The 14,864-nt window shown below is 39.3% G+C and overlaps 1 protein-coding gene across 1 annotated transcript in view; it reads right to left on the bottom strand.

The window, feature by feature from the left end:
* Positions 1-2,235: 2,235 nt before the first annotated feature.
* The window catches only part of col13a1 (collagen, type XIII, alpha 1), an 81,749-nt gene continuing 69,120 nt past the window's right edge, over positions 2,236-14,864 (bottom strand). The window contains exons 31-37 of the mRNA XM_063491134.2: positions 12,945-12,980; positions 9,118-9,171; positions 8,976-9,029; positions 8,299-8,334; positions 6,005-6,091; positions 2,441-2,479; positions 2,236-2,338 (exon numbers count right to left, since the gene is read on the bottom strand). Coding sequence (XP_063347204.2) covers positions 2,336-2,338; positions 2,441-2,479; positions 6,005-6,091; positions 8,299-8,334; positions 8,976-9,029; positions 9,118-9,171; positions 12,945-12,980 — 309 coding nt within the window. The 3' untranslated portion in view covers positions 2,236-2,335. The remainder of the gene's footprint in view (positions 2,339-2,440; positions 2,480-6,004; positions 6,092-8,298; positions 8,335-8,975; positions 9,030-9,117; positions 9,172-12,944; positions 12,981-14,864) is intronic.

Genomic DNA, 14,864 nt, shown 5'->3' with positions numbered 1-14,864 from the left:
CTCTGTGGTCGGCATGAAGCTAGACACTCTGGTGACAGTGGCAGAGAAAAGGACACTAAAAAAACTGCTGGACATTATGGACAATGCTGGGCATCCTCTGCACACGGCCATAAACAACCAGAAGAGTCTGTTCAGTGACAGGTTGCTTCTCCCAAAGACAAGAACCAACAGACTTAAAAACTCCTTTGTCCCACACACCATCAGACTGTTTAACTCCTCTCTGGAGGGGAGAGGGAGGGGAGACAGGAGGACAAAGGAGGGGGGAACAGCTAAGCTGTAGTGCCTCTTCACTTCACTGTGCAATACTTTTTGTGCAATACTTTTTGTTAATAGTCAACGGTGCAATAGACTTCAATACTTGAAATGTGCAATTCACTTGTATTCTTATTCCTATTTATTCTATTTATCCCCTTCGTATATTTTATTTATATATGTCTCTGTATTTATATGTGTATATATATAATATCCTGCTCATCCTCTGTAACTTCTGTCGGTGCTGTGCTTTTGGAAACCGAATTTCCCAGAGGAACCCACCCAAGGGATTAATAAAGTTTTATCTTATCTTATCTCTTATCTTACTACATAATATGAAATTATATAGTAAACAAAATAGTATTAAATAAAACTTTTTTTATATTGTAGATTCTTCAAAATATCCACGCTTTGCTTTGATTACTGCTTTGCACACTCTTGGTGTTCTCTCCATGAGCTTCATGAGGTCGTCACCTGAAATGGTTTCCCAACAGTCTTGAAGGAGTTCCCAGAGATGCTGAGCACTTGTTGGTCCTTTTGCCTTCACTCTGCGCTCCATCTCATCCCAAACCATCTCCATTGGGTTTAGGTCAGGTGACTGTGGAGGCCAGGCCATCTGGTGCAGCACTCCATCACTCTCCTTATTGGTCAAATAGCCCTGACACAGCCTAGAGGTGTGTTTGGGGTCATTGTCCTGTTGGAGAATAAATGATGGGATGGCATATCACTGCAGGATGCTGTGGTAGCCATGCGGGTTCATTGTGCCTGAATTTGGACTCATCAGACAAAAGCACAGATTTCCACTGGTCTAATGTCCATTCCTTGTGTTTCTTTCCCAAGCAGTAGAGGGGACTCTTGGTCTTCCTTTCCTGGAGCGGTCCTCATGTGAGCCAGTTTCATCATAGTACTTGATGGTTTTTGCGACTGCAGAGTCTTAGCAATGTTCCGGACTGACTGACCTTCAGTTCTTAAACCAATGATGGACTGTTGTTTCTCTTTACTTATCTGATTGGTTCTGTCAAATAGAGCTGTCAGCCATGCACCAACCTGACTTCTGCACAACACATCCGATGGTCCCAACCTCATTAAGAAGGCAAGAAATTCCACAAATGAACCCTGACAAGGCACACCTGTGAAGTGAAACCATTTCAGGTGACTACATCATGAAGTTCTTTGAGCCAAGGGCCAAGGGTATGCAGGGCTTTCAGCAAGGCAAGGGGTGGGATCTAAAATATAAAACATATTTAGAGTTATTTATCATTTTTTCTTTGCTACATAATTCCATTTACCATGCTTATATGTCTTCAGCTTGTATCTACAATGAAAAGGTGTGTCCAAAGTTATGACTATAGATAGATAGATCTTATCATGCCAACTTGTCTTAACCATTCATTCCTACACAATGCACTTCTTTTTTGCTGTGTAGCAAGAATTCCTAAAGCAAACATGGCATCATCCCATCTACTCCCCTACAGTGTGAGTTGTGGTGGTCAGCATGCCTAGGAAAGCTGGAAGTGAATATATGACACTGCAGTATAGTAGTTACTGGACAAACATTAGTTTGATCTCTTATGTCTTCATGTTCTTCAGCTTAATATGAGCACAACAGCCTAAAATTCAAAGTGCACATTTAAAATAGCTTCCTGTCCCTGTGTGAACATATAGTAAAATTTAAACTAGTCTATATGCAGCGCTTGCTCTCATTATTATAGTTTTCAACACTTTGTCAGAGGAGAGTTCAACCAAGACTTTCCAAAGGCTAAATTGTAAATGTTGCCAGCCCCACATCCCAGTGCAGCATGGTCTATCACAACAGAGCAAAACATAATGCAATAAGTTAAAGAGCATTATTCTCTTCACTTCAAATGCAAATTCAGCCACATTATCATTTTTACTTAGCCAATCATATAAAACAATGCATAGATATATAAAAAACATTACATACACACTGTCGTATTTGTTAAAATAAACAATATGTACAAAATTGCCATATATATTTATTTTTTTCCATGTATAATAGAATAGTAAAAGTAAAAAAAATAAATATCCTATGTACATCACACAAGCCATTCCAAAGTTATCGTCACTGCAAGGAAAAACAAAAGGCAAAATATTAGTTGTTAGGTCACACAATGTTCCCCATGAAGTTAGAATGTCAGGCAAAAACACAACGCTGTGACAAACGTACTTTATTCCAACATCCAGGTACAGGTAAACCATCATCTCCCTGGAACATGTAGAGTAAAAAAGAGACAATATTAGAAGCAACAATGGACAGTATATTGAATCATTTTACAATTATATGAAAATAAAAACATATTTTGACCACCCAGCATTCTACAAGTGCAACTCATGCAGATTTTGTAGATTCCTTCAGGCCTGAAAACGACTCTATAATTACATCTAAATAGTTTAAACCTGAACAATAGCCATTCTGTGAAGAATTATAAATGTCAGCACTGAGTTTGTATCAATGCTAATGAAACAAATACAGCTGGAAGAGCTGAAGCAACCTGAGATATGTTGACATGGTACAAACAGCAACAGTATGTATTTCTGCAGTTTTCATTGATGAAATTACATTTGTGTGTCCGTTCAGGATGAAATCTGGGACTACAGCTGTTGCAAGTTGTACAGAAAAACACTATCACCATAGCAACAACCGTGCATATTATGGCATTTACAGACTTTTGCTACAATAAGCAGGTAAAGTCAACAGCTATGTCCCAATTCATAGGCCGCATCCTTCAGAGGACCCGGCCTTTTGCGGTCTTCGTGGGCAGAATTTGGACAGCCCTTGTCGTGTCGCTGTGACGTAATAGGCCTTCAAATGCGGCCTCAGAAGGATGCGGCCTATGAATTGGGACATACCTAATATTTCACCGATTCCCAATTTTTTTTCCAAAAGTATGTGACAGATAAAACTTTGATGTCTCCTTCAAACCTCAGTGTTTTTAATACCTCATTTTCATTCAATTTTGATCCTAAGCAGCAGACACAAGATAGAAAACCAAGAATTTTAGGTGCCTCTATTCTTAAGAGATGAAATTGCTTTAACACACGGGCTGCTGTGATTCAGACTGAGCCTTTTCAGTTGTCAGTCTGTGAAAGGAATAATAGATTTTATAATAAAGTCTAAGCCTTACCTGTGGAAAGGCAATCAAGAAGACCTATACAGTTTCCTTTACAGATTAACAGATTCATGACTACATTAAGTAAACAGATTAGCAAATCTCTTTTCTTTACTCTTTTCCACCCATCTCCCCTCATTCACATACATGTACTTCAACTTAGTACTAGAGAATTCATGTATTTTCTCTCCAGTGAATAAATCCTTCCTCTCACTGTAGATCATGTCTACAATCATCACAGTCAGAGACAGACTCCTGCCTGCTCACCTGTCAACCTTTCCACCACCACTCAAATAACAAGCGGCTCAGAGCCAATCACTGATGATCTCACCCCTACCTTGAACCCATCCCTTGAATACTATCCTGTATTTAATTCAATTCAGTTCTGAACCTTATCACCAGCAGTCACCCCAAGGGACTTAGTGTTGTAAGGTAGAGACCCTACAATAATACATAGAAAACCCCAAATATCAAACAACCCCCTTTTAGCAAGAACTTGGTGACAGTGGGAAGGAAAAACTCCCTTTTAACAGGAAGAAACCTTCGGTAGAACCAGGCTCAGGGAGGGGCGGCCATCTGCCAGGATCAGTTGGGGGTGACAGGAGAGAAATAAGGCACGACGGGAAAGACAGCCAGAGATTAATAAGAACTAATGATTAGATGGAGAGTGGTGTGTGAGCACATAGAGAGTGAAAAAGGTGAGATAACAAGAAACACTAAAACACTCCATGCATCATGGGAAGCAGCCTAGACCTATTGCAGTGTAAGAAAGCCCTTACTATATCCTCTCTGTCTCCCGAGTCCAATCTGGGAGCTGGTTCCACAGAAGAGGGGTCTGAAATTTGAAGGCTTTGCCTCCCATTCTACTTTTAAATATTTTAGAAAATGAAAATTAAGCCAGGATTATATTCCATCAACAAGTCTCCTGTGTAGAGGGTACACTAAATCCACATGTTTGTGGATCATAAAGAAGGGATGCCCTTCTGATGCAATCCTGCCCATGTATCCGGGCTTGGAAATAGTACATAGTGGCTAGTGGCCCCTGTGGCTGGTTTTCACTCCCTGTAGTAGTCTATTGCCTTGTAGATAGGGAGAAATAGTGCCCCATGCAAGAAACAGTGTAGGAAACCATGACTAAAGGCATTACTATATTTGAAAATAACACTGTGAAGGTTTTAGATCTGAGGTTAGTGTATTAGTCACAGTTGTACGTGATGTTATGTTTTGAAGGTTTTTAGTCGTTATAATCACGTATTTGTTCTCAACCTGAAAGGCTTGATTATGTTATGTTGTCTCACCATATTGTAGAGGAAGCAGTCAGTTGATTACAATAAATTTAAACTATCATGCAAAAGTGCATATTGTTGTTTACAGCGATGCACTGTAGGATCCATAAAGAGGAGTGTGGTTAAGGGTAGCTAAAGGCATGCTAGTAAAGGGAAAGAAAGAGCACCATACCACAGGGCAAGGGGCATCCAGCCCGTCCAGGCCTGGCAAGCCCGGTTCACCTTTTTCCCCTTTAATGCCTCGGAAACCCTGTTTGTGAAATCAGCCATTTAAAAAAGAGTTTTGCAGCTCGTGCAGCAGAAGAGTGTTCTCCCTCCACTGCTTAATGGCAGGAAGATCTCGATGTTTCTCCACAACGTGACTGACTTCAGTTTCCTAAACATGCAGGAAACCTGAGACTGACAGGAACCGGGCTCACTGATATGGACTTGTAAGGAAATGGTTTCTCTGATTCTAATGCAGAGGTTAATCTTCTCTAACATTTCACTAAGAGTATCTGACTGGTATAAGTAGAGCAGACCATCAACATCTTCCCCAGACTTTGATTGCTTTGCTTGTTCAAAACAACCAGTGCACCATGGCTGGAAGAACAGAGCCAACAGTGCTGATGGACAGTAATGGATAAAATAACACCAGAGAGAAATCTGACAGTAGGTATGCTTTTGATTTTGATTTAGTATTAGAAGCTCTCGCCTATAGCTAGTCTATGCTGAACTGTCTAACTTTCTTTACTACAAAGCTGCAGAGGTGAAGGTGCAGGAAGAAAGCTCAGCGTGGAGTTGGAATACTTTGGTATCTGTTAGCAGTGGCTGCCTGTTTCCTGTCTGTCTGGGACCTGGAAGAAAACTTCCTCAATCATAGCTGTGATCCAGTCTCAAGCATCTTTGTTCTCATGAATGTCTTTCTTTTTCAGTAGTACTTTATAATAATGTCACACTACTAAGTATTACTAAGGTATTAGTAATGCCTAATTTATCATTTATGTAGTATTACTGCTCCTTAGTATGCCACTTGAAAGATACAGATATATTATTATGACTATGATTATGAAAATGATCATTACCAGCAGTGATAGTTGCGCATGGTGTGATATTATTATAATGTCCTACACTTCCTTCTTTGGTTTTTTGAATGGATGAGGGATTTGAGGATGTATATTGATTCTAGCCGTGTTGTCAAAATAACCTACAGCTGGACCGCTGGACCAAAACCACTCTGAGGTTGATTAGAAACATTAAATGAGGCAAAAGGAAGCTGACTAACTGACAGATCCTGAGAGTAACTTGCTGCTTCTTCCCTTTGCCTCATGGCTAAACACAGAACTACTGACATACCAATGGACAGGGGGCATCTAATCCAGGTGCTCCTTGGTCTCCCTTATCCCCTTTGGCCCCCCTGTTGCCTTTCTTGCCCCTCTCTCCCTGCAAACAGTGTATTAAAAAGAACAAATTTAATCCTCCTTATTACACCACAGTAGAAGCAAATGCTTTTGTTTGTAAGATTTCAATAGCTGTTTTTTGACATATGCAACAGATGATATGAGAAATTTTGGCGTCATTTTAATTCACTAGTTTTTTTTGTATGATTTAGCAATCTAAATTCACTGGAGAGTGGGAGGGAGTAGAGGGAAACAGGAAAAAGTAAGCCATTGCAGTTGGTGAGCAGGTTTCCTACCAGGGACAACATGCACACTACAAAACAGTGGACGTACAGCTTACACAGCTTGGCTCATTCACCTGTTCACACAAGCACTTTTTTCTACTGAAGTGCTTTCTAGCTAACATTCACACACATTCTTACCCTCAAGGATGCATTAGAGAGCAACTTGGCGTTAGTGTCTTGCCCAGATGTAGATGTAGTAGATGATCTGCTTTAACTCCTGAACTACAGCCTACAGTGACATTTACAGTAACATGATGGGTGTTGGATTTTGATGCATAGTTTATTTTCTTGCATCGTGGACAATTCCTGATAAATAACTTAGTCGATTTTTCCCGTAAAAGACAAAATTTACAAACCGAAGTCTACATTTAGGTGTTAAAAAGGAATCTAACACCAGGAAGGGGAAAAGTATTTGGTTAAAATTAAAACCCACACCATTTTTAAAAAACAAACCTATCACCCTGTTAGACCAAGAATAACAGATTGATGCTTTCTCAATATTAACATATATATCAAAATAAAAAACACCAATCCATTGTCTTCATTATTTAATTGCATTATATGTGCTACTTTGGCATGCTCAGAATTTATGTTAAAGTTGAAGCTATTTCAAAATGATTACGTGACTTCATCAAGTGGATTCAGTTCAGGTCAATTCAGTTTTATGTAGCTCCAATTTAAATCAAGCTGCTTCAAGGCATTTAAGGCCTTAAAAGTCTTTACTTTGATTCTAAGGTAAAGAAGGACCTTCAGGTCAATGTTTGTGTCACCTGTGTCTGCTCCTACAGGCAGGGATTAAGAGATAAGAGTTTCATGCTGTAACTTTAAGCAAAAAATGACTTTTGCTGCAGTCTTTTTTGTTTCTGTCGTCCCATCTGGATACCATTAAACCCAATGCTTGGGCTTTTAGCAGTTTTTTTCAGATGTAGTATTTTTTGAGTTACAGGTTGAGTTACAGGTTAAAGGTTCAGGGCCTCGAGGGACTTAAAGGATGCTTGGAAGGAAGAGCAACTGTTAAGTAGGACTAGTTAAGAGGTAAGTGTAAGAGAAGGAACCCAAGACTACATTAGAATGCAGGAGGAGGAGGAGGAACAGAAGGCCAAAATTTGTGAGAGGGAGAGAGGGCAATCCCAGCAATAAAAAGAGCCGCAGGCCACAGAGCAAGGTGAAGGGAAGGAAAAGGGGATAGGAAGACCTGCGGAAACAAAGGAAGATAGGAAAAAGTAAAAACAGCAACACAATCTCACAGCTTCAACACTTTCAACTGGATATTCACATTTAGGTGTATTGTTTGGGTTTCTGTATGTGTTCACTGAAAGCGTGGCCAGTTGAATGTGCTGAAAGAGCCCACAAAGATAAAACAAAATGGAAGTGGAAATATTAATTGTCACAGGTTAATGGGAAGGAAACAGGCATTCTCTGAGGGGGTGGGTATGTGGCCAGCACACAATGATTTTTTCATTCATAAAACAGTTTTTTATCTTTAGTTCCACTAAAAAAAAAGGTGCTTTAGAGGATGTCACTGGAGATATTGTTAGAATAGTTTAACATTAGCACTGGAACTAAAATTGAGTATGACTGTTTTAACAGTAAACCTGACATAGAGATGCCTCCATAATAAGTGACCATTGGGTTCAAAACAAATCCACTGCAAACAAAACAATTTGCCTAAACTATGACTCATTGATCTTTACTTTTATGCATAATATCAAAGAGAACATTTATTGAAATTCAGATATTATCTGTATATATTAGATAATACATAGTCAGAGTTTCTCAGAAAGAAATTTCAACAGAGGTTAAACAATTTTGTGGATGTAAATGTCAACTGTGGCAATAATATTTACCAACATAAACTACTTAATAAATGAAATTACACATGTGTGCATGTGCACAGATGATCAACCACAATCATGTCAGTTACTTTATTTTTATAATAGGCCAAACACTGCAGACAGTATGTTACCTGATTTCCCTTGAGTCCCTGTGGTCCTACTAATCCCTGTAAAAAGAAATGAGATGTAACATTGGGGACTGTGCCTTATGACTGTATTTGGGGAATAGGGACACATGTTTTTATCAGTGTTGTTATTTTGCCAAATACAGTACTCTCCTTAAAAAAGTGATGCCACTGTGTTAATATGGAATAAACTCATTCCATACACTTTTAATACACACATACATTTTTCCATATCTTTACTAAACAGCTTTGAAACAGCTTTACATTTAACCAAATAGTGAGTGAAAACGAAACTGAAGCATTGTCCCACACAAAACTGAAATCCCAGTAGATGTGTTTGTGACAGCCGTGTGTACCTGCCGCATGAGTTTGAAGCGTAACAAATGCAAACATTGGCATGAATTGTTTCTTGAACTCTTGCAGTGTCATTGATAGCAGGAACAAATGGCCTTCTTTAGGATTGTACTGTATTGATAGTACTTGATCTTATTTCTCTTGCACCAGCACAGTTCACCTCCCTACCCTTTGATGTGTAAATCATATTGCTGTGAAGGATGCAAATGCAAATTAAAATGTTACCAATGTTAACCCATCCCCCCCCCCCAACACACACACACACACACACACACACACACACTCACACTCACACTCAAACACACACACACACACACACACAGACTTACGGGGATGCCTTGCGGCCCTGTTGGTCCTGGGATTCCAGGATCACCCTTTTCACCCTGTAGTTGTGAGAGAAACAATCACCTGTACATTCTGCCTGATCTTAAACTCGATGCATCTTTTAGAATAAAAAAAAAAGTTACTCACTGTCTCTCCCTTTGGTCCTGCTGGCCCTGGCACACCTGCAGGTCCTACTAGACCCTTTAAAACATGTTAAGGAAAGTAAATAGTAGGATCTACAAACAGAATAGTCAGGATCATCAAATGCCTCAAATCAGTAAATCAACAAGCTTTCTGGTACAATGTATCTTGGAGCATTTAAACCAGTTCTTCACAAATCTGACATAACAGAACATTTCTGCAAGGTAATTTTCTGCTGGTACTTGTAGCATATACCAAGCTTGTTGAACTACTGTCCAAACTGTATTAAATGAGGGAAAATGAATAAAATGTCAAGGTTGCAGCCTTCTGTCTAAGTATGAATCAAGATTGGAGAGGAAGATCTTGCATCTTAGGCATATCCAGCATGTGCACCCCTGTCTGTAATGCAGCTGTCCACGTGTACTACATGATATTTAAACATGCAGCACAGGTATCTCTGCATGCTTATTTGCATACTTTCTAGCAATGGCAGCTTTGCAGCCTGACGTTGGTACTAGGAGGGCCAGGAAGCAGGAAACTGTTAAGGTATGATCAGAGTTGGAGTACTGACACTATAATGGCATTCTATATGAGCTGGCAAGTTGTTTTGTTGGCAATCGCTTACAAGACACTGAATAGTTTGGAATAGTTAAGACGATCTGGAAAACAGCTTGCCATAACACATAAACAGCATCAAATTCCAAGATCTCACAGGTGCTTGTGGTGGCTGGGCCTGTATGAGATGTGGTTATATCTCATAACCGTATGGATTTATGGTTTAAAATTTCAGGTTACTGATACTTAGAAAAGTAGTTGAGGGAGTTTAACTAATAGGGGAAAAAAATAATTGAAATTTCTTCATACCTAATCTGCTTAGCAGGAGTCATTGATGAGTTTCCCTTTTTACAAGAAACAAACTGAATAACAACGTTTTATTTATTTTTATGATGGTAATACAGCTAAAGAGCTTACCTCCTGTAGATAATTTACTTTGAAAGCAATTTGAACATCTATTGCCTAATTTAGTTTCATTTGTATGTCCATCTTTATGCACAGGTTAACTCTGATGTTAACTTTCTTTTGTCAACTCTGGAAACTTACACAACTGCCTGTTGACAAGACATTATTCAATTTCTTTTTTTGAATAAAAAAAACAGAGTGAAAACAGAGGTTATGAGATTTGATGGACAGTAATTGATCAGGAAATATACATATTTCATGTCTCTAGGAAAGCAGGCAGACATGTTGAACATAAAAACTTGCAAACTAAAAGGAAGGAAACCAGGAATCTGTATTAAGCCTGTTTTGAATTGGGTGAAGTTGGGTTAAAATTTTAAGGGTTTATTGCTGATTGTGTAAATAATTAAAACAGAAACGAACACAAAGAATATTGATATGTTTTTGGAAAATTGTGATGAACATACTAAGATGGTGAGTCATTGTAACCAAACAGTTCTAGGTAATTTGTGTTGGTAATACTCAAAACAGATGGATGATTTGTAATAATAAAAAGTAATAATCAGGTAGCAGACTGTCACCTGGGGTACCAGAAGCTCAACAGCAGACTAAGTTGTTTGGCAGAGAAGATTTGCAAGTTTTCATGGTCACAATGCACACACTCAATTCTGCTGCTCTACATATACACCACCATTTAAGGGGAAATACAAATTTACTATCAACACAAAGTACGAAGAAAACTTTTTAGTTATAGTAACTCGCTATCTTACTATGTTGGTGGAAATAAATAATTGATCCCCTACTTTGTACATTTGTACACCTGCTAACTTACATAGAAATGGACAGCCTCTTATGATGGTAGTTTCATTTTAATGGAGAGAGACCGAATATTAACCAAAAATGCAGAAGAAAACACATTACATCAAAATTAAAAAAATTGATTTGATTTGAATTCTGACTCTGATAAATCATGCAATCGCTTTTGATCTCAACTCTTTATGTGTACAAACCACACCTGTCCACAGAATCAATTCCTACCAATCCAACCTCTCCACCATGATGGGCAAAACCAAAGCTCTCAAAGGACGTCAGGGAAAAGACAAAAGCTGGAATTAGCTACAAGAACATCGACAAGAAGCCTGGTATATAAAGTCTAAAGTATAAAACGACCTTAGGTCTGGAGTTTCATGCAAGAGTTCACCTCACAGGGTGAGGATGATGCTAACAAGATGGTGCATCAGTCCAAAACTACTAGGGAGGTGGTCGTTAATGGTCTGAAGGTAAGGTCTTGATGCATTCTCAATCATGCAGGTAAGTAAATCTCCAAAGGTTGATTCTGTTCATCTGGACGTAGCGTTTTCAGTGGGAGAAACATTTCGTCACTCATCCAAGTGACTTCTTCAGTCTCAGCTGACTGCAGGTTTCCCCAATCTTATAAACAGTACATTTGCATAATGACTGAAACCAGCCCAACCTCTTCCGTGGTCAGATGAGACCAAAACTGAGCTCTTTGGCATCAATTCCACTCGGTGTATTTGGAGGAAGAGAAATGCTGAGTATGACTCAAAGAACACTATCCCAATAGTCACGCACAGAGATGGAAACATTATGCTCTGGGGCTGTTTCCACTGAGGGGCCAATGGAAGGGGCTATATATCAATTCAATTTCAATTAAAATTTATTTTATTTATATAGCACCAAATCACAACAACACTTGACTCAACATGCTTAATAATGCAAGACCCTACACAGAGTCACCCCAACAATCAGATGACCCCCTGTGAACAAGCATTTTGGCAACAGTGGGGAGGAAAAACTCCCTTTTAAGAGGAAGAAACCGACAGCAGAACCCTTGCTCACCTGGAAAGTGCTGGGAACACTGTGAGAACCATGTTCTTTAATTTCTCAAGTGCTCTGAACACCACTCCTGTCCTCACCACACTCGCAGAGACTAGCTGGAGTATACAGGTGTGGATCATCATCTCACCACATGGATCCTGGACTATCTCACCAACGTCCATCAGTACGTAGGAATTCAGACATGTGTGTCTGTACAGGCACCCCACACACCCAATACAGCACAGACATCTCTTGCAACTCGGTCAATTACTTCCAGCAAGAATTCTCTGATGACTGAAAGTAAAGAGAACTGATGGGGACTGTTTTGGCTGATGCAGCAGAACTGTCTTCAATTCAACACTGGGAAAACCACCTCCAGTTTGTGCTGGAGATGGGCCTTCACAGGCAGAAACATCTTACACCTACACCACTGAACATCCAGGGAATGAACATTGAGACAGTGGACTCTTATGAGTACTTGGGTGTTGACCTGACCAATACACTGACAAAGTAGGCTGTATCTGAAGACTCAAGTCTTTTGGATTGCAAGGGAACTCCCGAAGACCTTCTGTGACTCTGTGGTGGCATCTGCCATCTTTTATGGTCATGTGGTCTGCAGGGAGATTAACATCCAATCACAGCACTATGAGATGTATCATTAGTCATATATATCTAGCTACATATATATGTTTATTAAGGCTTGTTTTATCGTATCTGAAACAACCATAAAACAGACTGTTCATTTCTTTGTGTGAGCAAACTTAGAAATTCAGCAGGGGATCAAATAATTACTTCTCATATATCACCATATAGGTAATATAAACTAAGTTCTCAGTGCCAGTGTATCCTCCAAACCCAACTCTGTGCACTCCTGTCCTCACAGAGTTTCTTTAGAATGTAAAATATTAAGACAAGCATGGGTAGCAACAAAGCAAGCAAGCAGACATTAAGGACATCAAGCAAGCAATAGTTGGGGGTAGAAGGGAGGAAGAAGAGGAGAAAGGGAAAGGGATTGGAATGTGACTTGCACCACTCACCACTGCACCTGGTCTGCCGTCTAACCCATGAGCCCCCTGTATAGTGTTGTACACAGTTAGAGAGCAGAGATGATGAGGGGACGAGGTGGTAGGTAGATGGGGAGGGTAGTCAGAGTTGGATGGGGAGATGAGGGAAGGAGGCGTGAGTGAAGCAGCGACTCAAGTGACTTCAAAAACATATTCAGATGATCACAACAGATGAGCAATGAAAGTGATGAAGCGGAAGAGTGAGTGATTTGGTCATAGTGGGTGATGACATCATGTTTTTCCTCACAGTGATGCCTGTTCTAAATTTTATTGTGATTATATCAAAGACATATTTTACCATTTTAACAATACAATGTAGGATTTACTTCTATACTGACATGAGCACTGGCTATAAATGCAACTTATTGAGTGTGACATAAACCATAAATTCTTTGTAAAGCCAAAGATTTACAGCAACATGGTCCGTTTTAGAAAGATTATAATTAAAAACTACATTTAATTCAATTATATTATATTCATTAAAGCTGCGATGCCACTTGGCTCAAGGCATTTACACTGCAACATAAAGACACTGCAAAGTTAGAAAGGAGAACACCCAGCCAGTGTTGAAGCAGAGGTTTGCACACAGTCGTAAACTGTTGTTAGATTCACACATCTCTTCTGCCTATCTGTGTGTGTGTGTGTGTGTGTCCATATATAGAACAATTTAAACCAAACAACAATTTGGATTAATCAGTCCATGAAACCTTTTACTATTGATACAGACTCCAGCTATTTCCTCCTGTTTAAGGATAGGTTCTTGTCAACCACCATTCCACCAAGAATATTTTTGATGACGCAATAGTAAAAAGTGGGTCAGCTGAAGGGACTCGTGTATTTTTCAGGTTCTGTTTGTGAATTTTCTCCAATTTGTTGTTAATGATATGTCCTTCAACGTGCATATTAAACAAAAAGTGGAATAAAAGGACCTAACATCTAGAATTATATATAGGAAAGCATATAAAGGCTACAATGAAGCATGTAAATGAATCCACAGAAATGTAGAATGAAGTACAGTATGTGGATGAGTAAATCATAGTAATGAATGATTTAACCTTTGCCCTAGTTTATCTGTGTAAAAGGTCAGAGAGAGAGAAAGAGCATGATGGGATTCATGTAAGAGGTAAGAGGAGAAGGAGAGAAAAAAGGATTGTAACTGTCAAACACGGAAACATCATTTATATGTGGTTTTACTGATCGTTAATTAGTTGTAAATATGTTTAAGTTAACCAGTATAATGAATCAGAAAATAACAATGATTCTAATAACGGGCCTTAGTGAGATGATGTTACAATGAATGTTCATGTGAAAATGTGCTAAACACAAATCTAACTGAAGTAGAAATACATAAACTAAATTAAAGCTGCAAGCAGCGATACAAGGGCCCTCGCACCCCAGCACGTCGAGCCAAGCCCAACACCTAAAACCAGTGCGTCCGATCTGATGTCACATTGATGGAATTCATGCATCTAATTCAACCATTATTATAGTGGTCCCACTAGGTGGCGCTCTAACCATTACTGACAAATGGCATAACAAACATTTCTGAGCTCGGTTCTCATCATAACTGCAACTTTTTGGAAAGATTGGACATTGTGTTTTTGAGTGACAGCAGATTACTGCTTTTTGGCGAGTGATTGAAAGTCCACGTGCCGCCGTGACCACCCCGTTTCCCTGAACGTAAAAAGCTTCGCAAATTAACATCACAAAGGTCTTTAGAGTCCACATACTGGAGATTGGGTCAATATGATGAAATCCCTTGGAGGAGTTCGTCAATGAACGGTACCTTAAAAGAGGTGAAAATGTCGCCAAAATTACACATTAATTTCAAAATGGCTGACTTCCTGTTGGATTTGGAATATTGCTCCAAGAGACTTTTTTGTACATCATGAT

The sequence above is a fragment of the Pelmatolapia mariae genome, linkage group LG13, assembly GCF_036321145.2.
Source record: "Pelmatolapia mariae isolate MD_Pm_ZW linkage group LG13, Pm_UMD_F_2, whole genome shotgun sequence".
Taxonomy (NCBI): domain Eukaryota; kingdom Metazoa; phylum Chordata; class Actinopteri; order Cichliformes; family Cichlidae; genus Pelmatolapia; species Pelmatolapia mariae.
The sequence above is the reverse complement of the archived record's forward strand: the minus strand, read 5'-3'. Positions and strand labels throughout refer to the sequence as shown.